General features: G+C 41.7%; 1 protein-coding gene across 1 annotated transcript in view; it reads left to right on the forward strand.

Moving 5' to 3' along the window:
- Positions 1-15,361, forward strand: part of PPIL2 (peptidylprolyl isomerase like 2) — a 68,140-nt gene that overhangs the window by 3,809 nt on the left and 48,970 nt on the right. The window contains exons 6-8 of the mRNA XM_063415822.1: positions 10,821-10,872; positions 13,533-13,624; positions 15,060-15,149. Of these exons, the coding sequence (XP_063271892.1) occupies positions 10,821-10,872; positions 13,533-13,624; positions 15,060-15,149 (234 nt within the window). The remainder of the gene's footprint in view (positions 1-10,820; positions 10,873-13,532; positions 13,625-15,059; positions 15,150-15,361) is intronic.

The raw sequence follows: 15,361 nt of genomic DNA on the forward strand, positions 1-15,361 counted from the left end.
GGGACAGGACTGTGCTAGTCTTTTATTCATTGGATGTCAGTGAACTGATCTACAAGGGGCTTCTCTGATTCTTCTGAATCCTAAACTATTGGACTAGCCTTTGTTTTTAAAGAAATGCTGCAATGCATATCACTGTTAACTTTGTCTAGAATTTACCATGAACTGTTCTAGAAAATAACTTTAGATTAATCTCCCCCCCCTTTTAAACAATGTTTTGTGGTAAAAAATGCCTGTTTTACTGCTATATCAATCATTTTGGAAGAAGCAGTGCATTTCTCACACCTGAGCTACAGTCTGTCAGTGGGCATTGTCTCACTTTTTTTGTCAGCTTTGTCAGGACACTGCCCTGGCTTGTCCTTACGCTAAAATTGCAAAAAAAATAAAGCAAAAAGTGATAGTTAGCTCATTCCTTTTTACTGACAACAGGACTTTGGCTTCTTGGGCTTGCAGAGAGTTGCAGGCTTGCCAGGATGTTTCATGTGGTGACGTTCTGACAGCCTGACCAGCGTGCCCACACAAGGCAGCCAGCTGGGCTCGGGATACCTGTTTGAAGGAGTGAGATCGGCCAGAGCATGTCTGGAATCTCAAATATGAACAGATGACAGATCAGCGTGCCTTTTGACAGGAGTTTGAAGGAAATTGGGGGTTTTTTGTTGCGTGGATCTGTTCTTTGTGGGCTGAGCTATTTTTTCTCCCGTGCATTGTGATGTGTCTGATGTCAATACCTATTTTTTCCGCTCCGGTTCAGTGACACTCTGACTGTGTGTGGGCAGGCAGATTGTTGTGGCTGTACTTTCAGCCCCTATCAAGACTCTGTAACCTTGGGCAAATATCTCTGTTCCCTTGTCTCAGAAGTAGATACTGTCTTTGTCCCTGCTTCCCCCTTTTCTGTGGGAATTTAATTCTTTTGGGCACTGGAAAGGCAGTTAATTCGATTCACCCCAGTTAATTTAGCCTGGCCTATGAGTCAGGTTAGGAGACCTGAAGATGCTGTGGGGTGGATTTGTGAGGCTGAGAGTCCCATTTCATTCTGATCTGAATGAGGCAGAACAGAATTTGTGTTGTGCCCTGTCTTGTGTAAGGTTAGGATCCAGAGGCCAGAAGGGGCATTTTCTTAAGCTTCACAAGGTTTTAACTTCTCACTATGTTAAGAAGGAATTTTTTTATGAATTCTGAGTGTGTTTTACAGGTTAGAAAAGCCTTTTGCGTGGTGTGCCCCTGAAGATAACCATAGAGAGGAGTCTGGTGCATATGATGAAGTAATAGAAGGCAGAGCCACTGACATGGAAAATGAGAACCAGCTTTGGAGTCAGAAGGCTAAAAATCCCTGACTTTTCCCAGTGAGACATCTGCCTTCTAAAAAGAGAGAGCTGGACACAAAGCTTTGCTCTGTGTACAATATAAATATTTGTTATTTTTCTCCACACTCTTTAATCCTGTATTTACCAAATAAAGCTGACTTGGGGTGAAATTATGACTAACATGATCAAATAATTGTGGCAGTACAGGTGCCTGGCTCCTGCAGTAAGCCTGTCTGATCCAGGCTTTGGAAGCACCAGAGAGCTTGTACCTGCAATGGCAGCCTGCAGTGGCCACCTCCTCCCTCCAGCACTGCTCACTAGCAATGTGAACAGTGTCCTTTTTTTCAATCATTTGTTTGAAGTAAGGTTGGTAAGGTGATGCTTGCCATAATAATTACAGGCACTTTCAAAACCTGTAACTTCTTACCCACAAAAGAAAAAAAATTGCAAATCTGTTATTTCAAAACTTGGTAAATCATTCTCAAATGCATACCTTAAATATATCTTCCAAATGCTGGTGGCTATTGTTACTTCGTTTTGTTGCTGAAATCATGATTTCTTTTTGATTTGGTCAAGTAGATTACAGTGAGTCTCATAGATCCCATAGAAATCAGCTGCTGGTTTTGCAGTGAAGCTTGCTGACCTGGTTTAATGATGAGGATATGAAGAAGATTACTTCTTTTACTATTGATTTGTTAATCCCACTTAAAAAATGAACAAACAACCTTACAACACTTTTTTTTTATGCAGTAAAAAAATCTTTGGCTATCTAAGTAAGGGAAATCCTGTCTAAAAAGGATGCAGAAATTGGACCAAGGGTGAAACTTCCTTAAACATAAAAGTGTTTTTACCATGTTGGTATTTTGAAAGCATAGAGATAGAAATAGAAAACATTGATAATTGTTTCTTCACCTGGGGAGTGAACATAATGAGAAACAAGGCTTAGGTATTTTTTTCTACTTTTGCAGTATTCTGAATAAATAAACTGCAGTGTGTGAGCAATGTGGGAAATACCAAGTAGGAACAGGTGTTAAAGTACAGTTGAAGTTCCAGCCAGGACTTTATGGTTCACTACAAATTGCTTTCCACCTCTGTCACATAATCAGTGCAGGGTCCCCGTGTTTCAGGAATGGATTCCTGAGGGTGGGTTGGATGAGCTTTACAGGTTACTGAGTCAGAGGTGTTGAGATCACAGTCACAGACAAACCTCATCCAACCCTGAGTCAATGGAACAGATCTTGGCCTGAACTGGGAGGAGGACAAGTTCCAGTCCTCTGTGACCCTTACTGGCTAAATCAACCATCACAATGACTTTTAACTCAGCTCATATGGTCTTTGGGGTAATTTACTGTAGATGACTGCCTTAATTGTGTTGTTCCAGGTGTGTTTCTAGATAATGAGCAGCAAATAATGGATCTCATTAGACAAAACCCTGTGGTTTGAAGGTGCCTTCTTTCAGGGCAGTGCAGCAGTGTACACTGTCAGGAAAATGCAGCAGCTGTAGATAATGTTCAGTGGGATGCATTGTCAGAGAGTTTGATGAGACCTCTCTGTAGCCTGGTGGTAATGTTACCTCACGATTCTGATGATCATCTAAAAATGGCACATCGAAGCAGGGGTCAGATTTTCCTTGTGCTTTTTCATCTTTTTGTCTTGAAAAGTTTCCTTCACTTACTGTTTCCAAAGAGATTGTGTTTACTTTGAGCATTTTTGTCTTTTGTCTGGATACAAAATACCAGCAGGGAAATACAGCAGGAAAATGCTGTGGAGACTTCCACAGGCAGGCTACCTCCACATAAATTTTCCATATCTAGAGTGCTGGGATTGTCTAATTAAGAGCTAAATAGTTTGACCAGTTGAGATAATTTTCATTATGTAGAATTCAGGAGTGAGTCATATCCCTCTCATATTATTTTCTTCCTCAAGATCAGAGCACAGCACCTGAAATCCAAGTAGTCTGCTGTGTTTTCTCCTTGGGGCTTTGGAAATGAGTGATCATTTAGGTGGATCAGTAACTTCAGGCTTCATCTGGATGTAATATGAGTGATGTATAAATGAGAATTTTAATTTTTCTCTAGAGAACTCCTTTCACGTACATGTCAGAAGAAGTCGGCACATCTTCAGCTTTGAAATTCAAAGTATATTTCTTAATTTGTCTGATGCAACTCGGTCAGGTCTTCAGATATTGCATAAGTTTAAATGACAATTGCACCCTTTTTTTTCCTTTTGTTAAACTTACCATATTTTTCCTATTTATTTGAAGTGAGGGGTTTTTCTTGTTTATTTGTAAGAAAAGTTTCAGTGTGGGGTGGGAATACAGTTTTGTTCTGGGTGAGTAACAGCTTATTACAGAGCAGAGAACAAAGCTTGCAGAAATAAAGCCAAGGGAAGCTTTGTTGTAGAAAAATGATTCAGACAAATCCATCTTGGTTTTCATGTGTTGCAGAAAGGAGTGAAATGATCAGGAACAGAGCACTGGAAGACTGTCTGAGGTCTTTGGCTCTCAGTCTGCTCTGCAAACTGCGTGCTCTGTCTTGAGCCAGTGTTTGCTTTCTGCCTGCTATGGCTGCTGAGAGCTTCTGCTGATGGTTTTTCCTCTGATACATATCTTCTGTAAATTTTGGGGTTGACCAGCTTAGTCTTGTTTGTATTGGTGCCAAAGTTGTGCTTCTCTCTGTTAGTGTTTACAGCTGTGTATTTGGCACGGAGGAATTTAATGCTTTCTTGACGTTTTGTTGTTGAGACTTGTATTTTCCTCTCAGATGTTCTTCATGCCTTTAAGTTCTCCATACCCTACATGGTCACAGTTCCCCTCCACATCTGTTAAATTTTAATATATCTTCTTTGAACAGAGTTAATCTTAATCATACACAGTAAATGCTATGTGAATGCCTGGTACAGTGGTGGGAATATTTTCTAATCTCTTCCTGAAATCCTTTGATAATATTTAATATATTACACATGACAGTGTAAAACAAAAAAACATTTCAGTGTATGTGTTGGGACAGGAAGCATGCTTTGAGAAAATGAGAATTTGTTGCATTTTCTTTTGGTAGGCTGGGTCATTTCAGAAGCAGGTACTTATAAATAAGTTAGAATTAGCCAGGATGAGCAGTAGCTCTTCCTTTTCTCTTTTTGTTTTTGTTATTTCCAGTTGAAGGCTGCTGCCTGTATTTCTGTGGCAGTAGCAGCCTTTCAGACACGGATGGTTACAGCCACTGTTGTTAAGCATCTCTCTCCAGGTGCATTTCTGTCTGGGGCAGCAGACACAGGCTGCTGCTCAAATGCCCAGAATCCACTTTGAACAAGATGAACTCTTCAATATGCAGCAACTGAGCCGTGTCGTCTTACCTCATTGGCCTCAGAAATTATTAGCTTTTAGTCAACAGTCTAAATGAGTTAATATTTGACTAGTCACCATAAATTTTCAAGGCCCCTGGATAGAAACATATGAGGACATGATTTCTGCCCTGAGGAGTGACTGGGAAGTCCTGGGTCATAACAAAATGTCCATAAAACACAGGTTTTTTCCATAAAACATGGAAATCCCACTGAGTTGTATCCTGACAGATAACTCCTTCTTTGGTTGGGTTTTCTGAAAATTTCCCTCTGTCCTTTGTTGCTGACAAACATGGACAGCTGGTTCATTCTTTTCCAGAGTTGTTTTTGTGTTTTACAGCAGAGTACCCAGTACTACTAAGAGTTAGCCTTTATCTGTCCTAAAAAGGGGATTTATTTTTCAATTCCCTGTATCTCTGGGAAACAGCAAGGGTGAAGAAGATGAGATTTGCTTCTACTTACTGTTCAAGTGCTTTATCAAAAAAAGACACTTAAAACCTTCCAGTGTCATGAGTCACTGGCCAAGCTGCTGTTCCTCCTTCACACCTTGCTGACTGTGGTGGTGGTGGGCAGTGTTTGATGCAGTAACCCACCTCTGGGCACAGGCAGATAAACGTGTCTACCATTATTTCTAATGCATTATGTCCCTTACAGAAAAAGAGTATTTACATCTAGGTTTTACAGACTGAACAGATGGTCTCTTCTTTTCCTTTTCTGTGTTTTGGTGTAAGTGTGCACATTGGATGGGATTTTGTGACTGTGACACTTGAAAAACTAGCAGCTGTGAAGCGCTCTAGCCTTAAATGAGATGCAGCATGAGGTTTCCCACAGATCTGTACTTGCCTGTTTTTCACTAAAATTGGAGATTTTTGGTGTTTCTGCAAAGCTTTATTTTCCTTGAACTGTGCTGCATTTGGCTGTGGGTCTCTGGATTGGTAGAATCCTAGCTGCATTAGCACTGCAGGTTTGATCTTGCAATGCAGCTACACATCTTTTTCTCATGGTAATTTCTGCTAATGTGCTCTTAGAGCAACATTTTTGCTGTTATCTGTGAACCCTGTGTGTTATCAAGCATATCTTTATGGTTCTCTGGATAAGGCTTTGGTGACCATATGGTGTCAGTTTAAAATACAGTGGTCTAGAAGGGTATAATGAAGGATCTTGTGTGTCCATTTCCATTCTAGCTCAGCAGTACATGAAGACTGCAGTTAAACAGCAGCTTCTTCCAAGAATGTGAATTGAGGGTGTCTTTTTAGCATTAGGTAGGCAGCTGTGATAAATATTGAGCATTTTTGTTGTTGAATTAAACATAGAAATGATACCTTGAATTGCAAGACTGTTCTGGCCTCTTGGCTGCTGAGCCCAAATTTTTCATGGAGTGTTAAACTACACATAGATGGCTTATCTTGTTAAAACAGTGCTACTGTTTCCAGTTGCAAACCCTAATGTGTAGACTTGAGGATTTCCAATGCCCTTTACAGTCATTAAATCCATTTACTAAATCTGAAATAAGTAACTTTATACATGGAGTTTTTCCAGTGCTATTCATTGAACTCATGTCCCCAATTTTGGGGGAAGATTTTATAGCAAGGAAAATTGTAAGAGGACTTCTTAAAATGGGAAGTTGTATGTGAATTTACATGTAACAGGTCTCATCTTTAAAGGAACCAAAGAATGCAATACAAAATTCATTTGCTGTTGCTAAGCTAAGTTTGGTACTTGGTAGGCAACACTGCATTTCAATATTAGTATTTGTTCTGGCTTTCTCTTCTGCTTGAGGTTAACTCAGTGTTTCTTGTTTTGGTGGGATGAAAAACCATCAACTGGCCATGCCAGCTCTGAGTGATTTTTGACCTCATGTTATCAGCCAGTGCAGATGTGACATGTTAATTTTTCCCCATGTAGTGCATTGGTCCTGGCTGCTCCCCAGGCACTGCTGAAGCCCCTCTCTACTGCTCTCCACAACTGGACAGGGGAGAGAAAATGTCACTGGAGGGTCATGGGTTGAGATAAGGGCCAGGAGAGATTTTCTTCTTAGATACATTATCCCTGATGCCTTACCCACGTTTCTGATCGTCCCAACCTTGGCCAGCAGCATGTCCATCCTGGAGCCTGCTGGACACGGCAGAAGCTTCCAGCAGCCTCTCACAGAAGCCACCCCTGTAGCCTCCCACTACCAAAACCTGGCCACACAACCCCAGTACCAGCTTCTCTGGATTTCTGTGTTCCTGGCAGAGGCCGTTCGTGTGTCCGATCGGGGGCTCCAATCCCCAGGTGCTGAACATTTGAACACTTACACAGTTGTTGGTAAAGGTGGGAGAGTCTGTTTTTACTAAGCCCAGCTCTTGCTGCACGTCACCAGCTCTGCCCATGTGTGGGTAGAGAGTCAGTGGAGCCCCTTTTGATTGCTCAGGCTGCTGCATACCCAACAGGGTCAGAGCCTTATTAACAAGAGGAACGTGCAGCCACAGCCCAAAGAGATTCAGCGAGTGTAACTAATTGATGGTGGGGATTGTGGGTCATGTCTGCATGAGACGCCCGGCGACGACAGAGAGTGATTTAATTCGAAACACTGGGCGCGTTCCGCGCGCGGGCTGCCACAGTGCCCCACTAACCTCCGTGGCGTCAGCACCTCTGCCTGGGATCGATGGAGGATGCTGCCCTTCGGGGGCTGGCAGCTGACAGCCCAGAGCGTGCGGGGCGCTGGGGCTGCCTGCCGCAGCAAAGTAGGTCATGGCCAAAAGTAGCCTTGGCTGCCTTTGTGGAAGTGTGCCTGCGAGAGGGGAGTCAGCTGAGAAAAGAGCTCGCACGGTTTCGCGTTGGGGTTTTTTTTAGCCCTTCCTTGCTGTGGAGCAGCTGGCACTACGTGCCATGAAATGCGTCTGCTTTCCAGTATTTCTGCATAAAATATTTTTAGAAAGGAATATGCGGCTCTTGTTTCTGCTTAAGGGAAGTGGCAGATGCTTGTGGCCTTTTCATTGTCATTAGGAATTTAGAATTTAATTAGATTGAGTGTTTTTAATAAACCCTTTTTTTTCCTCTTGCTTTCTTAACTGGAGCATGGCTTTAGCTGGATGGTGGGTGTGTGTCAGGGAAACTCAGGTTGAAAATAGTTTTGAACTTGAGCTATGAATGCAATATTTGTTCTCTCTTAAGCATTATTAATAATAAAAAATACATGAAAACAAGTACTTTAACTCATTTTAGGATTCATTCACTCCTGCTGTCTCTTCCCATGAAGATCAGCGCCCGTTTGTGGCAAAACGGTCATTTCCATGGCAACAAACTGTGTGATGGTGCTTGGAAAGCTTCGACTTTTGATGGAGAATAAATAAAAGGAGATTCACCCACATGCAAGATAATCCTGTTTTTGTGTGAAATGAAGAACTTGAGAGGAAAAAAATGATATTACGCAGTTTGGCTGTATCATGTCCTTTTACACTTTCCTGAGTAATGTGTACGTGTTTCAAAACTGAACCTCCTGGAAGTCCTGGTTGTGGACCTCCTCCTCTGTGGCTGCTCTGTGTGCAGTTGCCAGATCCTGTAGCCTGGTCCTGGCCACTGAACAATCCTTTGCAGCACGTCATCATCTGGTTTTGCTCTTCCAAGGCTCCAGAGATTTCCTTTGATGAAACACTAAATCCCCTTCTTGCCTCACCACGCAAGCCGAAGCGCAGAGCTGCTCCAAAGGGCATGAGCTGACGTGCCAAGGTCACCTCTTCAAGAGGGGCCTGATAGAAGGCCAGCCTGTGGCAGTCAAAGTTTGTAATATTCATAGAGCACTTCACTACAGAGTTCTCACTCCAGGCACTATTTCAACTCCTGTGTGACAGTCACTGGTTTTTTATTTACTGTTGACATAAGACTGTGTAAGTGCTCTGTGAGGAGCGGGTCCAGCACAAGCAGCTGATGCACCATGAGTAACTGAGGCTGGAAAATAACCTTTTTCTATATTATGGGAAGATATGACCTGAAATACCATACTATTTCCCTGGGCATGGAGTGAGAGTCCGAGCACTTGGCAGCTCTTCTAACAATACATCATAGTTGGACAGATGAAACAGTGCACTGCAGCTTTTGCTACCTTTAAAGTCTGCACAGCAGTTTAGTCTTGTCTTTTCTGTGAAATTTCTGTCAAGGTATAAATCTGAATCTTCAGTCATGCTAAACTGTTTCTTACAGAGCTGTTTCCATTTTTCTTTAAAGATGCTGATATGTTTTGGGCATAGCTCAGGTCTGCCAGGAGGATAATTTAAGGACTTTTCTTGAATTATCAATGTTTCCAGTGGTTGTATTTCTAAATAAGCTTTTTCTGAAACATAATTTTTGGGCTGTTGCACAACATGTGCACAGATGGATGCTGCTTTGTGTTAATAATTGTTTAGGTTGAACAGATCTGTCCAGGATCAGATGTTCATTTTGGCAACTCTACAGTTCCCCTACTACTTATTTGACAAATTTGTTCTTATAAGAAGATAAATAAATAAATCTCTGCATTCACTTAGTCATTTCAGAATTTGTCACTGCCTTTGCTGTCCTTTGTACCCCAGCAGTGGGCAGATATTGGAGTGTTTGGGGTGGTTTTTTTGAGAATCCACTTAAGGAAAAGCAGGGGTACTGGTCTTCTATCGCTTAACTAAATATGACCGAACCTGGGTCTCTTTTTCCCTTCCCATCCCATTCCTACTAGCTCTCATTGCTCTTCCTGCTAATAAATTAGAGAGATGCTTACCTTTCTGGCAGCAAATGAACCTGCCAGTTGGTTGAGAGCAATTTGAGAAGCACCTTCCTATAAACAAACGAGTCCAGCTGTCATAACATGTACTCTGTAAACCAAGAATATGAATTTTGATTGGGCACAGAAAGCCCACTAACTTAGTTTCACACTTTTCTTTATTGCTCTTTGCCATAATGATTGAAGTAGCAGTGTTGGGGCTGGCAGATCTCCACTCGTAGCTGTTTATAAAGAGCTGTCTGGGTTATAAAAACCTCCCTAATCTCTTCAGGTGCATGTTTTGAGAAGAGAACCGATTGTTTCTTTTAAAAGGCCTGTGCTGTGTGTGCTTTTAAAGATCCATTTGGCAGTGAAACTGTCTCTGACAGCTGATACAATCAAAGGCTTTGTTTTTCAGAAGTCTCAGATCCTGACCCAGCCTTGCAGCTTGTTTGGGGTGGAGACTTTCTCCTGCAGCTGGGGGCCACAGTAAAGCCCTCCCTGACCATCCCAGGGGGCTGTGCTGGTGGGGTCACCCAGGCTGTGATGTACCAAATCACAGAGTGACCCCCTGGAATGACAGGGGGCCTGGCATGTTGCTGAAGGCTCACTGTTATTTTGGGGGTGTTGCAGCTTCCATGTCTTAGGGAAGGCTGCAGGGCAGGAGCAGCCTGATTGTCCAGAAAGGTTTGCCAGCCCAACAGCTCTTCTCTTCTCTTTCTGTGTCAGAGAACCCTTCCAGAGAGAGGGCAGCAGAAAAATGCCGTAGACATGCTTCTGATGAGGCATGGGAGAGCAGGAGTAGCTTGGTTTGCAGTGTCCTCTCTAGAGCTGGAGAACATTATCCTACCCTTGGCTGTCACCTCAGTTCCCCGTTCAGTGGAATTGTTACCTGGGCATTAAGTGGCTGAAAATCCCTCCTGGGACTCCCTTTGTGACCCCACGTGCCTCTCCAGAGAGCTTGTGCCTCTGTTTCTCTTTATCATTGTTGGCTGTCATGTGAGCTCTGCTGCACATTTCCTGAGTAAAAGGAAAATTACAGTTATTTCCGAAAAGGCATCAAATTTGATTGCCAAAATGGTTTGCTGCCTTTATGACTTTCATCAGAGATCCCTGCTGAACTGCCCTTTCTGATCAGTGGCAATGATCTTTGCCTCTTAGCTTTTCATGCAAACTCCCCTTTCAGTCTGTGCTAAGAGTTGTGCAACTCCTCTTGCTGATTCCCCGTGGTTAGCACTGTGCTGTGTCAAATACAGGCCTGTAAACAAACAGATCCCAGTTCTCAGGCTCCCTGAGCCTTGTTTTTTGTGGGCTTGAATTCCCAGGGTTCTGATGATTCAGACAACTTGCAATATATTATTAATAAATTATGTACTATTAAAATCTTAACAGTGATGTTAGTTTCCTTTTATTGCCATGGTTACGTTCTGTTGTGATTAATCTTTTTAATGCTTTATTTTCTTTAGAAACTAGATGCCAAATCACTTATAAAGCTGAATTTTGCTAAAAACAGTGAAGGTAAGTGCAGTCATTTTCTGTGGTGGTGTTTCGTTGGGGTTTTTTTTCCATAATGAGTGCTTTAATAAATTCTGATTTTCTTACTCATGGTGAACTTAAGGAGTTTGTGATCTCTATCATGCTTTTTATTTTTTGAGTAGAATAATTGCTTCTTGTGAGTGATATGTTTACCTTCAAAGGTCCATTTCTGTTTTTCTCTACACTGGGGAGCTGTAAATTATTCAGCAATTTCACTTTACTATAGCTGCTACTCCACTAAGGTACTGTTTACTTTAAGGAAAGAATCAGAAAAAGTGAAATTTCTGTAATGTTATCTTATTTCCAACTTGCCTGTGGCAATATTTGCTGTTCACTTGGTTTTGAACAGCTTTTTGTTTATAAAAGGGACTAGACTTAAATAAACATTTGGGATTTTATGAATAGAAGCACACAAGACAGCTGCCTCAAGTTTTATTTCTGTAAGGTATAAAATGAGCCTCCTAAGAGAGCATGGTGGGAACAAAAGAGAAGAGTGGAGATGAATTTATCTTCTACAAAGCAGATAAGGATTTCTTTGAAATGAAAATGGCTAAGATTAGGTGGGAATAAAATTCTGGAGTGTCTGTCTCCTTATCTTACCAAAATCTATGGATTACAAGCGCTTTTCTGTAGCTGATGGATTTCTTCTGTGCCTTTTGTTCCATCTGTCTCAAGAGCAGGGTGTTAAAAATTGATCAATAGTCAGTGTGGCCAAGGCTTTTGAAAGCTACCATGACATTGTGCTTCCCCTAAAGAAGTCCAGCTCATAATGCTGGGGTGGAACGACAACAGCCAGAGAGTCTTAGAAGCCTTTTCTTTAAAAAGGTGCATTCTGTGTCATTAGCCAATCAAAGGAAAATGCAACAAAAGACAAAGATTGAATGCTGCATTTCTGTCTGTCACCAGAGTTTTCTCTAAATCATAATGTGGAATGGTTGGTACATATGTAGGATCTTCTCTGTTCACACAGAAATATGATATAAAAGGTCTTTGGGCAATGCATTTTCTCACATTTAGTGATGACTTATGAGTTGAGTGCCTTCTATCCAGATCAACATGTGTGTGCCCTCAGCAGTTTTGCTTTTCCTAGGACTGAGAATGTGGTGATTTGTTCTTTTTTATGAAGCTGGAACGAGGCCTCCCATTTTACCAGTGTGTTTCTGTATCCATCAATTGGGCCATGCCCTGATGCCACGTGCAAAAATCCCTTTCTAAACTTCCCAAGTTTCAGTCCCTTGTGGCAGTGGCTGTCCTTCAGCCCTGGTGGCATTAACAAAAGTGTCCTCAGCTTTGACTTGAGCAGGGGGCTGATGCCTTGGGAAGGCTGACCTGGAACAGGGACTAGACAGAGCTAATGGAATAAAGTAGGTATTTATTAAAAGGCCTTTAAGGATACACCTTGGGCAGGACAAGAGCCCCAGTACAGGGCTACAGCCAAGATGGACCCAAAATGGTCACAAAATGGATGACTGGTCATGAGGGCTTACACTTTTATGAGTTTTGTTCCATTTGCATATTGGGGTTTAATTGTCCAATTACAGCTTCAGGTTATGAAGTTCCATCCCCCTTGTTCTCTCCCCTCAGCACTCTGTTGTTTATGTTGTTTTGGGTCTGAAACTTGTAAGGGTTGTCCTTGGTTCCAAGCTGGAAAAGGATTGTTTTGTCTCTCTGCCTTGTGCAGAGAGCTGATTAACACTTACCATGAGGCCCAGAGCTCCTCACCTAGGCAGCACAGAGTCTGAAATACATGAAAGCTAAAACTGGGGCCATCAGGGCAGAGCTGCCTCTGGTGGCACAGTGAGCAGCCAGTCTCTGCAGGTGTTTGCCTCCCCTGTCCCTGCAGGTGCTGTGAGCAGCCTGTTCTGGCCTCCCTGCTGCTTTAGATTTTCAAATGGTAATTAGGAAAAAAAGAATTAAATGGGCCCAGCTTATATCAAAAATTTCACCCAAACTCCCAGTTCTAGCAAACTGATCAAGTATTAATAACCTTCTTCTAATTGCTTTCTGCAGAGCTTATCCAGACATTTTTCTTTTTCCTCCAACATTGCCTCCCATCAGTTTGCTTGCTGTTGACTTGCTTAATATTTATGCTGACCCTCCTGGGAAAATTCACAGCTTGATTAGAGCAGAAGCTGGGTTCCTTATTGAGTAACGTGTTCAGATTTAATGGCATTCTGCTTGCCACATTTGAATAGAAAATGTTCCCCTCTGCTTAAAGCACAAGAGCTGTTGTGAACTTTTCTGTAGGCTATGAGCTAAACATTTATTCCTGGGAGCAAGGGCGGTACAGGGCACGGGACACAAGGTACAGGCTCACGTTATCAATAGATCTTTGATTGCAACAGTAACAATCATATTGTGGTGTTTCATAAACATCAGGCAACTTGGACAAAGTTCTGTGTTAGGGAATTGAAACTGCATTTTCCTTGCTTTTTTTATAGCTCTCTTAACTGTTCCTTTTTCTAGCACTTTTTCTGTCACTAGAGAATGAAAATGGTATTAAAACGCCATTAAATACACACTGAAGTTACACTTTATATTAAAAATTAATGTAAATGTCATCCACAGAGATCATAGAAATTAGCTATTTCAAAACAGTTACAGGTCTTCTGGAGAAATTTAAACTTTATTCCCTCTACCAGGCAAGTACCACTGTCCAGTGCTGTTTACTGTATTTACGAATAACTCCCATATTGTGGCCATCAAGACTACTGGAAATGTGTTTGCCTATGAGGTAGGTTCTCTGTTGCATTTCATTATTAATATTTTATGCTTGATGCATTTCAGTAAAAATCACAAAATGTTTTAGAAAGACAGGTAAATTTTATTCTTGTTTTACAGCCAGGGAAATGAAGGATGGGACATGAACTGACTTCACAAATTGTTGTCCAACTTTAGCCTTCAAAATAGGAACAACTTTAGAATATGAATTAAATAACATTTCTAAAACCTTTTCTTAAGTTAATATGCATGTACTGAATCTTGTGTTTCAAAATGAGTAGCTTTTATATGCCTCTCAGTTGAATTAATATACAAATTTTCTGTTGTCTTTCTGATACAGTGTCATCACAAAAACACAAATTGCCTCATTTCTATTCATGTCCTTGAATAAAAAAGAGCTTTTTAGCTCTCTGGTGCTGGGAGAATAGGAGAAAGAATCCCTTAATGGACACTTAAACTGCATTTTTATTCGTGTTTTGTGAACATTTATGTGAACCCAAGTGGAATTTTGACTGTGACTTCTTTGCATAGTCCTTACCATAAAAGCAAGGTTTATTTATTTTTTCAGTAGCAAATATATCCTTCAGTTAATGAATCCATATCCAGTGTTGTGAAAAGTCTGAACACTGGAACATCTCTTTGGGTTCTGCTGGGGCATCCTGACACTGAGGGAGGAACAGGCTGTAACCACTGCAGTCAAGGAAAGGGCTGGGTTCATTACAGTTTTGAAAACTCGTTCTGATGCAGTAGAGCTGTCCTCACCTGCGAGAGCAGTCAAGATCAGGTTAAAGTAGAAGGTATTTTCTGTTCTTTGTGCAAGCAGGAGGCTTTGGCTGCTGGGTTAACAGGCAAGGATGAGTTTGAGAGTGGTGTTTGTTAAGCCCTGGTCAGTCCTGCAGGACTCTGCTCTGTTTGCTGCAATCTGCAGCACTGGGCTTCCTGCATGGGCTGTGCCATGTGGTACCACATGAAGGAATAGCAGTTACTGGTTTATTATTAGCATGGAATTAATTTATGGACTTCTGGAGGTACTGGGAGAACATTATCCCTTCCATCTGAGGAGCACAGAGGATGTTTGGGTAAATAAGACAGATTCAGGGGTCTTTTGCAGGTAAGAGCTTAGAAAACTGAAAGCAAGAATTTCTTTTTTTAATTTTGGCAGTACTTTTATGTTTAATTTGATTTGAATGATAGACATAACTGTGGAATGGAGACTGCAAGGTTCCTCTTAAAAAAAAAACAACCCAGCAAACCACACAAAACTGTCAAGTTTTGTAGGGATGAGACACAAAAGCTTCTCACTTGTTAAAGCCCACAATGAAAATATTGCAGCTGCCAGCTGAGAAGGAGGTGATTTGTATTTTAAGATTTTATTGATACCACATATTTACATGGAATATTTACACACAAGAATCTGATTTTTGCTATCTGTTTTCCCTGGCTGTTAGGCAGTTGAGCAGCTGAACATAAAACCAAAGAGCTACAAGGATCTCCTGACAGATGAGCCCTTCACTCGGCAGGACATTGTCACTCTGCAGGTGAGCTCTTCTCTCTGCTGCACCTTACACCGTGCAGGGTTTATTTTGCAGAGGGTGAAATGCTGCTGTGCACACTGCTCTAGCAGGAAACTGGAGTTACTGAACAGAGAAACTTCACTGTCATTTCTTTGTTGTCCAGATGAGCCACAAAGATTCCATGTGACACAATCTGGATGAGTAGTAACACGGTCTGTGGTATCAAAAGAAACAGG

The sequence above is a fragment of the Prinia subflava genome, chromosome 19 (assembly GCF_021018805.1).
Source record: "Prinia subflava isolate CZ2003 ecotype Zambia chromosome 19, Cam_Psub_1.2, whole genome shotgun sequence".
Taxonomy (NCBI): domain Eukaryota; kingdom Metazoa; phylum Chordata; class Aves; order Passeriformes; family Cisticolidae; genus Prinia; species Prinia subflava.